The sequence below is a fragment of the Oncorhynchus mykiss genome, chromosome 23 (genome assembly GCF_057628025.1).
Source record: "Oncorhynchus mykiss isolate SJ-2025 chromosome 23, ASM5762802v1, whole genome shotgun sequence".
NCBI classification, from domain to species: domain Eukaryota; kingdom Metazoa; phylum Chordata; class Actinopteri; order Salmoniformes; family Salmonidae; genus Oncorhynchus; species Oncorhynchus mykiss.
Window position 1 is genome coordinate 14,412,374 of NC_143044.1, and position 19,048 is coordinate 14,431,421.

General features: G+C 40.7%; 1 protein-coding gene across 3 annotated transcripts in view; it reads right to left on the reverse strand.

Moving 5' to 3' along the window:
• The window catches only part of LOC110502467 (cGMP-dependent protein kinase 1), a 183,143-nt gene that overhangs the window by 24,557 nt on the left and 139,538 nt on the right, over positions 1-19,048 (reverse strand). For all 3 annotated transcript variants that reach the window (XM_090216934.1, XM_021580501.3, XM_021580500.3), the window contains exons 4-7: positions 14,676-14,781; positions 10,715-10,778; positions 3,091-3,168; positions 2,016-2,110 (exon numbers count right to left, since the gene is read on the reverse strand). In XM_090216934.1, the coding sequence (XP_090073060.1) occupies positions 2,016-2,110; positions 3,091-3,168; positions 10,715-10,778; positions 14,676-14,781 (343 nt within the window). The remainder of the gene's footprint in view (positions 1-2,015; positions 2,111-3,090; positions 3,169-10,714; positions 10,779-14,675; positions 14,782-19,048) is intronic.

The window sequence follows — 19,048 nt, forward strand, 5'->3', positions numbered from 1 at the left end:
ACACAACTACTCATTCCTGGGTTTTTCTTTATTTAGACTATTTTATACATTGTAGAATAATAGTGATGACTTCAAAACTATGAAATAACACATATGAATCATGTGGTAAACAAAAAAAGAATTAAACAAATCAAAATATAGTTTAGATTTTAAATTCTTCAAAGTAGCCACCCTTTGACTTGATGACAGCTTTGCACACTCTTGACATTCTCTCAACCAGCTTGAGGAGGTAGTCACCTGGAATGCTTTTTCAACAGTCATGAAGGAGTTCCCACATATGTTGAGCACTTGTTGGCTGCTTTTCCTTCACTCTGTGATCCAACTCATCCCAATTGGGTTGAGGATGGGTGACTGTGGAGGCCAGGTCATCTGATGTAGCACTCAGCACTCTCCTTCTTGGTCAAATAGCCCTTACAAAGACTGGAGGTATGTTTTGGGCAATTGTGCTGTTGAAAAACAAATGATATTCCCACTAAGCGCAACCCATATTGGATGGCATATCGCTGAAGAATGCTGTGGTAGCCATGTTGGTCAAGTGTGCCTTTAATTCTAAATAAATCACAGACAGTGTCACCAGCTAAGCACCCCCACACCATCACTCCTCCTCCTCCATGCTTCACGGTGGGAACCACACAGGTGGAGATCATCCGTTCACCTACTCTGCGTCTCACAAAGACACAACGGTTGGGACCAAAAATCTCAAATCTGGACTCATCAGACCAAAGGACAGATTTCCACCAGTCTAATGTCCATTGCTCATGTTTCTTGGTCCAAGCAAGTCCCTTCTTCTTAATTGTGTCCTTTAGTAGTGGTTTCACACAGTCTCCTCTGAACAGTTGATGTTGACATGTGTCTGAACTCTGTGAAGCATTTATTTGGGCTCCAATCGGAGGTATAGTTAATTGCCTATTTCTGAGGCTGGTAAACTCTAATGAACTTATCCTCTGCAGCAACTCTGGGTCTTCATTTCCTGTGGTCTTCATTTCCTGTGGAGGTCCTCATGAGAGCTTGTTTCCTCATAGCGCTTGATGGTTTTTGTGACTGCACTTTGAGAAAAATGTAAAGTTCTTGACATTTTTTGGATTGACTGATCTTCATGTCTTAAAGTAATGATGGATTGTCATTTCTATTTCCTTATTTGAGCTATTCTTGCCATAATATGGACTTGGTCACAACACATATGACTGGCTCAAATGCATCCAGGTGACTACTTCATGAAGCTGGTTGAGAAAATTCCAAGAGTGTGCAAAGCTGTCATTAAGGCAAAGTTTTGTATGTGTGAGCATATGTAGTGTATGTGTGAGCATATGTAGTGTGTGTGTGTGTGTGTGTGTGTGTGTGTGCGTAGGATGTTTGAGTGTGTGGGTAGTCCTGTGAGTGTGAATAGGAGCAGTGCAAAAGAGTCGGTGCAATTTTCTTTGCTATTCACCACTTCACAATTTATTTATTGTAAAATAAGATTAAATTGAACACTTTTGGTTTTTACACATGTATTTGTTTGATTTACAACTCTACAGGATCAAGAAAACAATATTCAAAATTCAAATTAATTTGGTTGGAGGCAATGATTCTCATTTACCTTACCTGTGGTAAGTTACATGTGTGTAGAGCAAAAATGCCATTCAACTAGTTTTGAAAAGAAAAAACAGAACATTCTGAAAAAAAACAGAGGGTGCCAATAGTGCAAGGGTGCCAATAGATTTGGTTCTCAAGGCACTTCCCATTGTGTCAGTAGGGAGATCCATGAGATGCATGTGGTTAATGGGGAGAATGCACACAACATGCTATCTAGTCACAATTCTGAAATAATGCATCACTTAGCATTCATTGCCACAGAGCAGCTATCAAGGAGAAAGAAGAAGAGGGAAAGAGATTGAAAGGGAGCAACAGAGGGTAGAGGTAGAGAGAGAAAGAAAGATAGATTAAGGAAAGAGAGGGAGGGAGGTAAAGAGAAAGAAGAGAGGAGGGCAAGGAGAGGGAGAGAGAGGTGCGGGTAGGGGGTTTATCAGTCTTACCCCTGCAGGGCCTTCTCTCCAAACCAGTCTCCTTTCCCCATGCTGCGGAGGTAGACAGGATCCCCGTTGGACTTGTCTTCCCTGGTCACATTCACCTGGACACAGGGGTGGGGGTACCAGTTTAAATCCATGAGGGGGAGTGAGCAATCACACATTCTGAGAGAAGGAACCTACGGGACAGACTCAATCTCAGCCATCAATGTGATAAGCCGTGCGCTACACTGTACATAAAACCTTTCTGTAATGTACATTTCTGTAACTGTACGGCTCACTAATCACTACATTATGAAACATCAGAGTGAGGCTGATGTAGAGCAGGGGGTGATGGACATCTCTGTGCATGCTAAATCTTTCTACATTTTATATGGACATCTTGGTGCTATGGTCTGTGAGGAGCCACTGACCAGGTCATTAGCTAGCTGACAACTGAGCAATGGATGTCCAGCAGTAAAGATATAGAAGGTCGTTTGGCTTAATTAATGCTTCTCTCTTTATTCATTAGCCTGTTGTATTCAGGTATGACATCACGTCCTCCAGGAATACATAATCACGCTCAATAAATCTAGAGGACAGAGCGATAATTCAACTTGTAACATGATCTGGAGGACAGAAAGGGAAAGGAAAAGCCAGGAAAAGAAACAGAGGGATTGAGAGAGAGAAGGATAGATGAATGTGGACAGGGAAGGATAATGGGGGAGAGAGAGAGAGAGAGAGAGAGAGAGAGAGAGAGGGAGATGTTTGTTCTACTAGTAGAGACAGACAGATACAGTACATCTTGATCATTTGAATAGGGTGAGTTGTTGACCTTATTTGGCTCCTTGGCTGGGACAGAAGGTGACATGTCTTGCTGAAAGCTCTGGATCTCTACCACCATCTCTAACCATTTTCAGTACTGCACCAGACCACACAACACCTGACTGGTTGATCAATATTGCGGTGTCTGATCATTTGCTTTCTAATTATGTTAATGATGATGATCATAGCAGTGACAATCCATGTTTTTCATTAAAGATTAAAAATAATAATGTCTTAATAATAATGACAATGATAACAATGAGGATGATGATGGTCTCACCATTCCCTTACTGATGATAAAGAAGGTGTCTCCAGTGGCTCCCTGTCTGATGATGTACTCTCCATTCTCATAGTGTGTCTGTAATGAAAGAGGAGAGCGGGGAAGAGAAATGAGAAGGATGAGTCACTGAAACACCTCTCTCAACTCCCTCTGTCTAATACATCCTATCGCCCCATGGGTGAGACACTTTGACACCTGGCCTTGGTGAAAATGTTTTTCCTCTGGATTGGATCTTAGTTATGTTAGAGCTTCAATCTGATCTTGTTGCCTTATAGAAAGCCTAGGTTGGTTTAAAACTTGTACTTGCCGGCAACACTAAATACATTGTTCTCTAATTCTCACCAAAATGTTTCAGATGGACTATACATTTATTAATTGGATGGTTCTCCCATCGATCGGGTTCCAGCCTATAAATAATGAAGTGATCTATGGGAAAGAGAGGGAGGGAGGTAAAAGGCTTCTTTCTTAGAAATAGCAGGAAGCAGATTGTACGTTCAAATTTCCTGCCAGTCCTTGACTATGGTGACATCATTTACCAGCAGCAGCCACTATTCTTAAAACTTTAGATGCTGTCTACTATAGCGCCCATCGCTATATCACAGGTGACAGTTTTAATACTCATTACTGCATCAAAAGGTTGGCTGGTCCTCATTGACGTCCCATAGATCACTTCATTACTCCCTTTTTGTGTACAAAGCTCTGCTACACAAGCTTCCAACTTACCTAACTTCGTTGATAAAGTATAAAAGAATGAGCAACCAAACCCGCTTGCAGGGTTGGCTAACTCTTGAAGTCCCTCTGGTCTCAACCAATTTAAGTAAATGCTCCTTTAGTTTTAGTGCCCCCTAATGTTGGAAGAACCTGCAAAATTCCTTGCATCTTGATTCCTTGCCTAAATATCTACTGACCCATAGCACTCACGTCTGTAGCCATGAAGTGCTTTGAAATGCTGGTCATGGCTCACATCAACACCATTATCCAATAAACCCTAGACCCACTCTAATTTGCATTCCGCCCTAACATATCCACAGATGACGCAATCTGTATTGCACTCCACACTGCTCTTTCCCACCAGGACAAAAGGGACACTTGTGTTAGAATGCTATTCATTGACTACAGCTCAGCGTTCAACACCATAGTGCCCTCAAAGCTCATCAGTAAGCTAAGGACCCTGGGACCAAACACCTCCCTCTGCAAATGGATCCTGGACTTCCTGACATGCCTCCCCCAGGTGGTAAGGGTAGATAACAACACATCAACCACGCTGATCCTCAACACAGGAGCCCCTCAGGGGTGCATGCTCAGTCCCCTCCTACATGCTGAGTCCCCTCCTGTGCTCGCTGTTCACACACAGCCAGGCACGACTCCAACACCATCATTAAGTTTGCAGATGACACAACAGTGGTAGGCCTGATCACCGACAACGACTAAACAGCCTATATTCAAATTATACTATTTTATGTACTTTAGTCCATGGCAGTGACTCTGTATGTTATCTGTACAAGGGAGTCAGAGTGGAATGAGAGAGACAGAGACAGAGACATAGAGAGAAATCAATATGACAACACCTGATTGACAGTACTACGATGAACACAAAAGAGTATTGAATGACACAGAGGGGCGCTCACAAACATGTTGTTAACATGTTATTATCGTTGTTTTTGATTGTGTTTGACAGTCAGTGTATGTCCCAAACGTTGGTCAGATGGTCTGTTCTTTTTTAGCCCATTGTTTTATTTTACCACTGTAGTCAGAATGGTTCTCCTTTTTCTATGGCATAGCATGCAATTTACAGAAATTGCCAGTGGTGGAAAAAGTACCCAATTGTCATACTTGAGTAAAGGTAAAGATACATTAATAGAAAAGTCACCCAGTAAAGTACTGCTTGAGTAAAAGTTAAGTGTTTGGTTTTAAATATACTTAAGCATCAAAAGTAAATGTAATTGCTAAAACATACTTAAGTATCAATTGTAAAAGTAAAAGTATAAATAATTTAAAATTCCTTATATTAAGCAAACCATAAGGCACCATTTTTGTATTATTTTTTATTTATGGATAGCCAGCGGCACACTCCAACACTCAGACATAATTTACAAACAAATAATTTGTGTTTATTGATTCCGCCAGATCAGAGGCATTAGAGATGACCAGGGATGTTCTCTTGATAAGTGTGTGAATTGGACCATATTTCGGTCCCGCTACGTACTCAAAAGGTGACAAGTTTTTTTGGGTGTCAGGTAAAATGTATGGAGTAAAAAGTACATTATATTCTTCAGGAAGGTAGTGAAGTAAAAGTAAAATTTGTCCAAAATATACATACAGTAGTAAAGTACAGATAGTACTTTAAAGTATTTTTTACTAGGAATAGCATGCTAAAAAAGATTGCTCCCAGATGCTTTACAGATGGTCATACTATCAACAAATAATCTGTTGATAAGCAACTGCTTACTAAGGTTACGTTTAGAGTTAGGGTTAGGTTTAGAATAAGGATTATGGTAGGGTTAAGGTTAGGGTTAGTGCTTGGGTAAGGATTAAGTTTAGGGTTAGGATAAGGCTTAAGGTTAGAGCTAGGGTTAGTAGATAGTTAGTTGAAATGCTACTAAAGCATCTACAGATGGACTATCCAAATAAAGTGTTACCAAAAGATTTGAGCTCAAATGAACTAGCGTTGCACGATATACCAACACTTTGGTACTTTTTTTTTATACTAGAACATGAAAAACGGTTAAGTGCTAGTTTTTTTTTTTACTTTCGGAACTTCAATAAAATGTGTCTCACATTGTCTACTGATTGAGAGAGGATCAAGTCTGCCTATCAGCGCATCTGATGTCCCCTTATAGCACGAGCGCACCATGCCTGCCCCACTTACTCATTGATAGCTCAAGCCTGTCCTGAGGAAACACCTCACTTACTGGGAATCTGGGCTGCATCATGATAACTTCTGTGCAGCATGAGTGGTGAGCTAACACACTAACACAACACGGCATGTTGAAATGTTGCAGCTGTTAGTTACTGTTTACAAAACAATCTCCATTAAAGGCTAGAACACACTACAATGCAAGAAGATACCGGTTGCTTTCCTCGCTAGCTTACAACTGAAGCTGTCATCAATTCACTACCCTTTGTTTGTGATAATATGAGCAATACAGATAAAGCCAGAGAACAGGTATAAAAATCACTCTGACGAAGAAGTAATTATCTGAAGTATTTGAAAAATGAGAATCCTTCAAGAATTTAAATGACTCCTTCAAGAATTTGAATTCCATTTCAATTGTATGTGCTGTTGCATTATTAGATTAGATTAAACTTTATTAAACTTCATTGGACAAGTACAAGTACAGTACAACGAAATGCAGTTAGCATTAGACCAGAAGTGCATGTAAAAGAGTACAAAAAATGTACCAGAGAAACAATTAAGACAATGTTAAGACAATGTACAATGTTAATATTAATTGGGATGTATACAGTGCCTTGCGAAAGTATTCGGCCCCCTTGAACTTTGCGACCTTTTGCCACATTTCAGGCTTCAATCATAAAGATATAAAACTGTATTTTTTTGTGAAGAATCAACAACAAGTGGGACACAATCATGAAGTGGAACGACATTTATTGGATATTTCAAACTTTTTTAACAAATCAAAAACTGAAAAATTGGGCGTGCAAAATTATTCAGCCCCTTTACTTTCAGTGCAGCAAACTTTCTCCAGAAGTTCAGTGAGGATCTCTGAATGATCCAATGTTGACCTAAATGACTAATGATGATAAATACAATCCACCTGTGTGTAATCAAGTCTCCGTATAAATGCACCTGCACTGTGATAGTCTCAGAGGTCCGTTAAAAGCGCAGAGAGCATCATGAAGAACAAGGAACATACCAGGCAGGTCCGAGATACTGTTGTGAAGAAGTTTAAAGCCGGATTTGGATACAAAAAGATTTCCCAAGCTTTAAACATCCCAAGGAGCACTGTGCAAGCGATAATATTGAAATGGAAGGAGTATCAGACCACTGCAAATCTACCAAGACCTGGCCGTCCCTCTAAACTTTCAGCTCATACAAGGAGAAGACTGATCAGAGATGCAGCCAAGAGGCCCATGATCAATCTGGATGAACTGCAGAGATCTACAGCTGAGGTGGGAGACTCTGTCCATAGGACAACAATCAGTCGTATATTGCACAAATCTGGCCTTTATGGAAGAGTGGCAAGAAGAAAGCCATTTCTTAAAGATATCCATAAAAAGTGTTGTTTAAAGTTTGCCACAAGCCACCTGGGAGACACACCAAACATGTGGAAGAAGGTGCTCTGGTCAGATGAAACCAAAATTGAACTTTTTGGCAACAATGCAAAATGTTATGTTTGACATAAAAGCAACACAGCTCATCACCCTGAACACACCATCCCCACTGTCAAACATGGTGGTGGCAGCATCATGGTTTGGGCCTGCTTTTCTTCAGCAGGGACAGGGAAGATGGTTAAAATTGATGGGAAGATGGATGGAGCCAAATACAGGACCATTCTGGAAGAAAACCTGATGGAGTCTGCAAAAGACCTGAGACTGGGACGGAGATTTGTCTTCCAACAAGACAATGATCCAAAACATAAAGCAAAATCTACAATGGAATGGTTCAAAAATAAACATATCCAGGTGTTAGAATGGCCAAGTCAAAGTCCAGACCTGAATCCAATCGAGAATCTGTGGAAAGAACTGAAAACTGCTGTTCACAAATGCTCTCCATCCAACGTCACTGAGCTCGAGCTGTTTTGCAAGGAGGAATGGGAAAAAATGTCAGTCTCTCGATGTGCAAAACTGATGGAAACATACCCCAAGCGACTTACAGCTGTAATCGCAGCAAAAGGTGGCGCTACAAAGTATTAACTTAAGGGGGCTGAATAATTTTGCACGCCCAATTTTTCAGTTTTTGATTTGTTAAAAAAGTTTGAAATATCCAATAAATGTCGTTCCACTTCATGATTGTGTCCCACTTGTTGTTGATTCTTCACAAAAAAAATACAGTTTTATATCTTTATGTTTGAAGCCTGAAATGTGGCAAAAGGTCGCAAAGTTCAAGGGGGCCGAATACTTTCGCAAGGCACTGTACATGTGCAATGAAGGCAAATGGCAAGTAGAAATTGGCAAATTGAAAGTGCAAGGAGGCATGCAACTGAAATACAGGGATACCAGCAATGAGGTTACCGAGGTAGACTGAATAATGTACAACTGAATAATGTACTAAAAAACATAATAATAAAAAACATACCCAAATAAAACTGCCTATTTCTCAGGCCCAGAATCTAGAATATGCATATAATTGTCAGATTAGGATAGAAAACACTGTAAAGTTTCCAAAACGGTCAAAATATTGTCTGTGAGTATAATAGAACTGATATTGCAGGCAAAAACCTGAGGAAAATCCAACCCGGATGTGCTGTTTTTCCTGAAAGGTCTCTGTTCCATTGCCTGCCTTCGCTCCATTTAAAGGGATATCAACCAGATTCAATTTCCTATGGCTTCCCCATGGTGTGAACAGTCTTTAGACAACGTTTCAGGCTTTTATTTTGAAAAATGAGCGAGAAAGATCCCATCAAGTCATTGGATGGCTGGGTGTCAGTAGCGTTTTGCATGCGCAACAGCTTGGAACAGACATTTTCTCTCTCTCTCCTATTGAAGGAGCTACAGTCCCGGTTGAAATATTATCGATTATATATTGTAAAAACAACCTGAGGATTGATTATAAAAAACGCCAACCAAATGGAGGTATTTTGGATATAAAAGTAATCTTTATGGAACAAAAGGAACATTTATTGTGTAACTGGGAGTCTCGTGAGTGCAAACATCCGAAGATCATCAAAGGTAAGCGATTCATTTTATTGCTTTTCTGACTTTCGTGACCAATCTACTTGGCTGCTAGCTGTTTGCAATGTTTTGTCTACTGAGAGAGATGTCCTTACATAAACGCTTGTTATGCTTCCGCCGAAAAGCATTTTTGAAATCTGACACGCCAGGTGGATTAACATGCTGTGTTTTGCAATATTGCAAAATAAATTATTTAATTTCGGCACTTAGTTGACGAAAATGATCCCAGTAATCAGACTTTGCAAAGCAAAGAGTCCAGTAGTACCGTGAAGAGTGCAAAGAGAATAATGCAACACAAAGTCAGCACTAGGCAGGTGGATATGGCTAGTGCCGTGTGATGACACAATGCATATTTTTTGGGTGTACTTTTACCCCTTTTTTCTCCCCAATTGGTAGTTACAGTCTTGTCCCTTCGCTGCAACTCCCCTACAGACTCAGGAGAGGCGAAGGTCGAGAGTCATGCGTCCTCCGAAACACAACCCTGCTTCTTGACACACTGCTCGCTTAACCCATAAGCCAGCCGCACCAATGTGTCAGCTTGCAGGCGCCCGGCCTGCCACAAGGAGTTGCTAGAGTGCGATGGGACAAGGAAATCCCTAACCCTCCCCTAACACAGATGATGCCAGATGATGTCCAATTCTGTACCGCCTCATGGGTCTCCCGGTAACGGCCAGCTGTGACACAGCCTAGGATCGAACCCGGGTCTGTAGTGACACCTCAAGTGAGACCTCTGCGCCTCTCGGGAGGCCCTAACACACTGCATTTTCAAACAGAAGTAAACCGGGTTCATGACTGATGCAATAACATCTACCTCATACTCAACATCAACAAAACAAAATATCTGCTCATTGATTTCTGGAGGAAGGCAGACCCAGTGAGCCACCTAGTCCTGGGGGGGTGAACAGCCATAGAGAGTGGTGAGTTTTAAGTACCTGGGAACCATTATGGACAGCACACTCTCTTTTAATGCCAACACTCATAACATCAATAAAATATGCCAACAACGACTCGACCTCCTGCACAAACTGAGACAACTGAATGTCATCACCCAGATACTCTCCAACTACTACACCTGACATGTAGAGAGTGTGCTGACTTTCTGTTTCCTGGTCTGCTACTGTGGGCTGTCAGTGGCTAATAAGGATAATAAGGATATCCTCAGGCGGACTGTGAACCTGGGGTCCAAACTCTGCGGGCTGCAGTGCAGAGGGCTTCTGAGCCTCTACAGGCAAGGGACAAGGCCAAACGACCCCACACACAATCTTGCCCAATGTTTTCAGCTGCTGCCCTCTGGAAGGAGATTGTTCAGTAAGGATGGAAGCAAGGCAAGTTTCATTACATCAGCCATCGGGCTGCTGAACAGTGGGACATAGGACAGATGCAGGCCCAATACATGATCGGACAATAGGCTGCAGAGACTGAATATGTGTAAATGTAAATGTGTGACTTGTGTACTAACATTCCAGTTTTCCGTACTGCATGTAATATGTTGTATTGTGTTTGGTATTTGTATGTCGACATCACAGAAGGATTTTCCATGTAAATAGACAGTAAAGTACATTTTATCGTATGCAGTATATCAACATCATATAACGCATCCAGAATACCTAGTTGTTCAGAACTCTCAAACCTGCCTCCAGCATAGTGAGAACATCATCCCCAACTATAGTTATTTATTCTCCATTCAAGTAACACACGGTTGTATCCATAGAAATGTGTAGCCTTGGAAAACACCTTTGTGTGCATCACAGTCTTTCAACAGAGGACCTACCTCTTCAAGGACATCAGCTAGCTTGCTTAGAATCTCCTCCGGAAGTTCATGAAACGTCGGAACGCTGCAGGAAGAAAATAGTCAAAAAGTCAGTGTAGAAAGAAGAATAGAGATCCACACTGTATTGCATATTACAGGGTGTTGACGCTAATAGACACATTGATCGGAGCGTAATGATATATCGGCAGCTACACAGTCAATAGGTTAACCTGAATAGAGTTTCTGTTCATCACACTCTCACAGTTTACATAATTTTGGATAATGTATATTCCAGAAATAAACTTTAAAAATACACTGATTTCCTGTATGTACAGTATATACACGCACACACTGACAGACATTGAAAAGGATGTTTGTTCTGTGTGTTTCCTGGCAGTCCTCTGAATCCTATTTGCTCGTTATCGACATGGACTAAAGAAAATGGACCAATGCTTATCAGAGGAGAAAGCAAATAACCTAGGCATTGGAACAAAGGCCTTTATCTCCCCATATCATCTCTCTGTTTCTCCATCTCCCCCTCCCTCTCATTTCCCATGCTTTATTACAGTAATCTGAACCATATCGCCACGGCACTGACTCATGGTGCAGAATTTCCTGGATCCCGGCCAGAAAATGGCTGGTCAGATGGCTCATTACTATGGGAAACGTGACCGAGCCATGAAACAGTCAGCGCAAACAAAAAGCATGTGTTATGGATAGTTCTGTATCTAACAACTTAATTGGGTTGTAATAAAATGTTTAATTCTATCATGTTCTTTGCATGTTAGGTTAAAAACTGTTACAGTGGAATAGGATGGTGTGTATGTGAAGATGTACATGCACATACAGTGGGTCAAAAAAGTATTTAGTCAGCCACCAATTGTGCACGTTCTCCCACTTAAAAAGATGAGAGGCCTGTAATTGTCATCATAGGTTCACTTCAACTATGACAGACAAAATGAGAAAAAAAATCCAGAAAATCACATTGTAGGATTTTTTATGAATTTATTTGCAAATTTTGGTGGAAAATAAGTATTTGGTCACCTACAAACAAGCAAGATTTCTGGCTCTCACAGACCTGTAACCTATTCTTTAAGAGGCTCCTCTGTCCTCCACTCGTTACCTGTATTAATGGCACCTGTTTGAACTTGCACAAATCAAAGAAGTATAACCTTCCCCCCAAAAAATGTCCATTAATTATAATCCACATAATAATTTCATATTTCCTGTTGCTGGAGGATTATTTTCCTGCTGTAGCAAACTGGCCCAAATTAAGATCCTACATCTGTAGTACGCTATTTTCGGGGACAGAAGTAATCTATTTAGCCTTAACTTCTTATGGCTGCAGGGGCAGTATTGAGCAGCTTGGATGAAAAGGTGCCCATTGTAAACGGCCAGCTCCTCAGTCTCAGTTGGTAATATATGCAAATTATTATTAGTATTGGATAGAAAACACTCTAAAGTTTCCAAAAGTGTCACAATATTGTCTGTGAGTATAACAGAACTGATATTGCAGGCGAAACCCTGAGGAAAATCAAAACAGGAAGTGACCTCTATTTTGAAAACTCCATGTTGCGTAGCCTCTCTTTACTCCATTTAAAGGGATATCAACCAGATTCATTTTCCTATCGCTTCCTCAAGGTGTCAACAGTCTTCAGACAGTTTCAGGCTTTTATTTTGAAAAAATGAGCCAGAATGATAACATTGCGTCAAGTGGTCACATGAGTTTTGCTCGCGCAACTGAGTTTGGACAGCCATTGCTTTTCCCTCCTACTAATAAAGACATTTGCGTTGATATATTATCGATTATATATTTTTAAAACAACCTGTGGACATTATGGAAACTATTTGGAATTTGTCTGCGTTGTCGTGACCGCTATTTCCTGTGGATTTCTGAACATAACGCGCCAAACAAACGGAGGTATTTTGGATATAGAAATAATCTTTATGGAACAAAAGGAACATTGGTTGTGTAACTGGGAGTCTCGTGAGTGAAAACATCCGAAGATCATCAAAGGTAAATTATTAATTTGATTGCTTTTCTGATTTCCGTGACCAAGCTACTTGATGCTAAGTGTACTTAATGTTTTGTCGTGCGATCGATAAACTTACACAAACGCTTGGATTGCTTTTGCTGTAAAGCATAATTTCAAAATCACGACAGGTGGATTAACAAAACGCTAAGCTCTGTTTTCCTATATTGTACTTGTGATTTCATGAATATAAATATTTTTAGTAATATTCATTGAATGTAGCGCTATGCTATTCAGCGGTTGTTGATGACAATTATCCCGTTAACTTGTTATGGCTGCAATCCCGTTAAGATGCTTTTGGGAAACCAGCCTGGACTATCTAAACGCTGTTCCTCTTGAGATAGGGGATCAGCAATAGCTCTCTTGCCATCCAAGTGACACTTTGCAGGCAACACAACTCATGAAAGCAGGGGGATTGACTGGGGTCTCGGTTTCTCCTGAGCTCCAGAGCGTAATTAAACAGAGCTAAGAAAAATACCTTCCAGATAAGACACAGAGACACACACACTCCCCCTCTTTCTATCCCTCTCCTCTCAGAAGTTTTAAATTAATATCCCTCTTCTATTTCCAGGGAGGACGAATGTCTAATTTCATTGCAGATAAAAAAATGCATAAAGGTTGACTCATGGAGACAGTTGGTTTACCGTAATCTGACTGCTCTTTAATAATATTTTATTAGCTGAACTGTCTACAAGCAGAGCTTCTTGGGATCTAAAATCAATAGAGTGAACTACAACAATTACAAAATCACTTGTCCTCCCGGGGTATAAAAATCAAAAATATAGCAAGCTAACTTCAACAATAATTACGAGAAAAGTAGGAAGTCTGTAATAAAGAACCAGCTGTAAATTTAACTCTCGTTTTGAACCAAGAAATATGGATTTGTATCTGAACATGTATGAAAGTTAGCTTGTTGACCTATCAATCCTGCTTTCAGAAATATCTGCTTTAAACACACACCTGCCTTACCTGCCACGATACACACTCCACTCAGTCTGAGTGTCAAAAATGACTATAGATTGAGAACAAAATATACCCCCAAACTTCTTTATCTGGTCAGAAAGGTATCTCTGGTACAGTACACTACAGTACATTTCCATTATGATGGCAGTATAGAAAGAGCTGAGGAGGCTCTATACCTTCCTTGGCTGCCCTTGCAATGTCACCTATTGAGGGCATCTCCTTTTACAGTGAAAGGCTGACTGGTTTCCTGCTTTCACTTTCACCTGGCTGCCACTAGAACTCAGACAGGAGCGAGTGAGAGAGAATACTGTGTGATTCATGAGGCCTTTGTTCTGAGTAAATAAAATCTGTAAACCTCTGAGTGGTAGTGGGCCCAGCAGAGTATTTCTGAGAACCTCTCAATGGATGAAAATTATTTATGCAATTACACATTTGAACTACGGGAAACAGATTAACTCCGCATGAATAAAACCCATCGAAAGGAAATGTCATTCCATTTTCATAAAATATCCCCAAAAAAAGCACAGCGATAGAATGAAAAACATCAGATAGTAAAAGACAGAACAGGGGGACAATCAGATGGACAGACAGAGGGACAGACAGAGGGACATAGAGGGAAAGCAGTGAAGGCAGTACACTTCCAAGGCATCTCATACCTCCTGTATGATGTATATAACACTCTCTTCTCCCTCCATCTTTTGAAGAGGACTTGTTTTATTCCACGCTGTGTGTGGGTGCAACAATATGATTCTATCTGCCTTTAATATGTTAATAGGCTTCCCCATATTCAGCTCATTTCCTCTGCAAACCCTATGCTAATGTCAACATCAGATGGAGAAGAAAGAGAGCAGGAAGTAGGGATGTCTATTTTTTCCGGTACAGTGGGTGCTTACAGACTTGCGTGGGATTTCAATGGTAAATCTCTACAATATAGCCAACCCTTGTACTGTAGTAGTATCTAGAAGTATAGTCTTTCTGTTCCTCACCTTTTTAAAAACTCCATGTATTCAGTGTGCTTGATTAGGCCCGTCCTCATCATAATAGTCTGAAAGCATTGTCGGTCGATGGCCCATAACTTCACATTAGTGAGAGCTGGAGAGGGAGAAGAGAGGAGTGATTAGAATAGTCAGGGAGAAACATGGATTGCAGGGCATTTTCACAATAAAATGAGTTATATTATTAACCAGGTATCTACTTGGACATCCCCTAAGATCCCCACAGCAGAAAGGCTACATAGTATAACAGGAGAATCATTAGCATGACGTTCATCAATGATGAATGGATCCATTCCAAAGTATCCAATTCTGTTAAAGGTCCCAAAAGCACACACATCCCTGGGTCTCTCGTCTTTTAAGTTTGCTGCAGCTAATGACTGAAACGAGCTGCAACAAACACTCAACCTGAACAGTTTTATCTCAATCTCTTCATTCAAAGACTCAATCGTGGACACTCTTACTGACAATTGTGGCTGCTTTGCGTGATGTATTGTTGTCTCTATCTTCTTGCCCTTTGTGCTGTTGTCTGTGCCCAATAATGTTTGTATCATCTTTTGTGCTGCTACCATGCTGCGTTGCCATGTGTTGCTGCCTTGCTATGCTGTTGTCTTAGGTCTCTCTTTATGTAGTGATGTGTTGTCTCTTTTGTCGTGATGTATGTTTTGTCCTATATGTATTTATTTATTTATTTTAAAATTATTTTTAATCCCAGCCCCAGTCCCCGCAGGAGGCCTTTTGCCTTTTGGTAGGCCATCATTGTAAATAAGTATTTACTCTTAACTGACTTGCCTAGTTAAATAAAGGTTCAATAAAATGTAAAACATTTTTGGGGGGCTGAGCCTGTCCATGCATGTTTATCTGTTTTTTGCTTTATTTGTTTGTTTTGGTTATGACTGGTCTACTTGGTTGTCTGTGACACTGTGACACTGAATCATCCACTCCAAATCTCATACAGTAGGTTTTCAAACACACACACACACACACACACACACACACACACACACACACACACACACACACAAACATACACTTGTGGGCAGGCAAGATAACAGACACATAAACCCAACCATGAGAACACCCACACACCTCCCAGGAGCTAAACTTGAGCCCAGTGTTAGCTATGTCTTCTAACACAGGAGCGCACAGGAGAGATTTTGTCATTACACATGCAGGCTCTTTTTAGTCCCAGTTAGAGTATTTCTATTAACAGTCTGAAACTGTCTGCAGCCCTCGTACCAACTAATGAGGAAGGAGACCGCAACAAACACTCTGCATCCTTCTTTCAGCACTAAATAACTAAAACACTGAGGCTGGGTCCCATTCCAAAAACCTACTTCTCTTGTGCCTACATAATTCACACACATGGAGCTGAAACACTGGTTAAATGGACGCAATATAGCAGATGGAGATTTCACAGCCTAGCAAAAGGGCTTCGTGAAATGACCTCGTCACAATATTGCTTTCAGCTTTCCAGTGCTATCAGGCTGTCTACTGCATGAAATCAAAGGCAGATGAAACCCAGTGGGCAAAGACATCAATTCAATGTCTATTACACGTTGGTTCAACGTAATTTAATTGAAATTATTGATTCAACCAGTGTGTGCCCAGTGAGATGGGAGCATGTTTTTGTAAAGGGATTGTTAGGGAAGAGACTGCCATTCCAGACCTCTAAAACCCAAGCCTCAGGGAAGAGGGCTAGAAAAGCTTTTGGAGTAACACTCCTGTTAGGCCCTAAAGCAACAACTATCAAAGAGGAGAGACGTGATGGTATAAACACAGACCCAACAGAGTGCTACGTCGGTAAGTGGACAATTCACAGGTTATGCGGAAATCAGATATTGAGAGGCCTGGAGAGCATTGCAGTGAGGTAAAAAGTGAGTTATTTGGAGACTTGACTAAATTGCAGTGAGACTTAGGGAGCTAGTTAGCCTGCAGTGTGTGTAGATTAATGTCTTAATGCTTGTGATCCGTTGGCCATTAGCTTGACAGCTTAACACAGGGGCAAATTAAAGCCACTCCAGGCCCTGGGTAGACAAACAGGCAGGGAAGGAGGTGGAATGGTAAGGGGCTTGAGAAGTGTGGGAGTCTGATAGTGAGGGAATTATGTTGAAGTGGACTGAGAATACATGCATATGAAGTACCCCACATAAATCAGCACACACATAAACGTGTGTTGATCTCTAAGTACACAGACACACACACACACACACACACACACACACAAGCACACAGGCACAAACACAGTCACACACACCTGGGATCTCATAATCCCTTATAGAAATTGGAACAACACTATTGCTAACACAAAAAAAGGTGTGTGATCAAGTCTGCTACTGTCTTCATCGTAAAAAGGACAAGTCACATCAGGATTTATGTTCCCACAGCATACCGAGTGTGATCTCACCTCAATTTGGTGTCATTAACAGTCTCTGCTTCTACCTTGTCCTTGACAGAAAAGCTATGCCTGTCTGTCCAATACTTGCACTGCCAAAATCCTTCCACTCGCCCATACATTTCTTCCCCACTTCCCTTATCCAAAAGCCAACAGTACTGATAGTCTGTAGTTGTTTCCCCTCCCCTTTCTTGAACTGTCCCACTAGCTCTTGGGTAGGTTCTTGTTATTATCCTAGCAGGTAAAAGTGCAGTGATGCAACCGTCACTCAAAAGCACCTGTTCAGAGGACATCTGTGAGTCATATAAGACAACTATCTAACATTATCTGTCTCAGACCCATATGTTTTGTTTCACTGGAATTGTGTCACATAAAAATGGTGTTGGCAGTGATGGTCATTGCTTCAGGAGCCTTTGTGCTCCAACTATTAACAACGAGAAGCACTGACATATTATTCACGGTAAAAACCCACGAAATTGCCATCGGTTGGAAGAGTCTCTCCTGCCCAAGTGTGATGGGCTCCCCTGGCCCCGCCATTACTATGCAGTCCTCCTCTCCCGTCCAGCCAACACTAATATTTAAAGCTATTGATTGATTGAGCTGTTGATTGTGATCACCTCAGTCTGTGAGTAATAAAGGATCAGTTGATTTGCCTCGTGTCACTCAGCGAGAGAAAGGCTTTGTTAAATTCCTTGTACAGCAGCTAAGGCCAGAGCTCTGCTTGTCAGGGTCTGGAGAGAATATATCACAGAGCAAAAGAGGATTGAACAAGTTACTACACCTAAAGTCACCAGAAAAAAGTATTTGAAAATCTTTACGTCTGAATGTATGTCACAACATTACATTTTCAGGTGGGGCTAGGGCTGTTGCGGTGACCGTATTAACGCCACACCAGCAGTCATGAATTGAGTCACAGTAATCTCCTCTTATGCACTCTGGACATGCATTGGTGGTGCCCAACTCACCGTTAGGCTTAATTTTTTGATGATCAATTTGAAGAAAGAAATTCAACAACATGTTGAATCTGAGTGAAAAACATGGTCATTGCGGATGTTTTTTCTAAGCCAAACACAAGGAAATGTATGGTACTTTCTAAGGTGATGAATAATTCAAGTAATTTAAGACGTTTCACGTAGAACACCCATATGTATATTAGAGCTTACTCATACCAAGCCCGAAAAAAAGACTGGTTACCTTATGCTATGCTCCAAACTTTCTATCCATGAGTATATAACATTTTATGAAATTGACCATATTAAATTATCATTGTAATTGTGCACACACTGATGTCAGACATGTACCTACCCCAGTGCTCTGTTGCTAATGACTGAGATGAATGCAGGAGCAGACTTCAGGAGCAGGACAAGACACCCTCTTTGTGACTGATGACTGTCATAAGGTCATGTACGTGATAGGCCTATCTGACTTATATGATTATGATGGTCATAATGTTTCTTGACAGTGTCATAAAGTGTATTTTCTTAGTCCAAGTAAAGTGACACAGGATGGTCATATTGCTTCATATAGTGTATTTCCTACAAGTTATTCAAACATGACTGTAAATAATTCCTTACAACAACAACAACAAAAAAGGATTTAACTCTAAATCATATTATTTATTAAAATGTGTTTTTTCCTGCCAAAAAGTTTCCTTTCGTTTGAAACTGCTAAAGAAAGCTGAAAACTAAAACTTCACACCAAATATATTATGGCAATAGCAAACATTTTCACACACTCAAATACATTACAATCCCATTTTCTCAATGTTTTCATAACATAGCTAAAGCTAGCTCTCAACTATTAATGTATTGTAGCTAGCTATCTAACAGTTAGGTACTGTCTAGTTGGTGTTTGTTTAGCTAACATTAAATCAAATCAAATTTGTCACATACACATGGTTAGTCTAGCGAAATGCTAGCGCTTCTAGTTCCGACAATGCAGTAATAACCAACAAGTAATCTGGCTAACAATT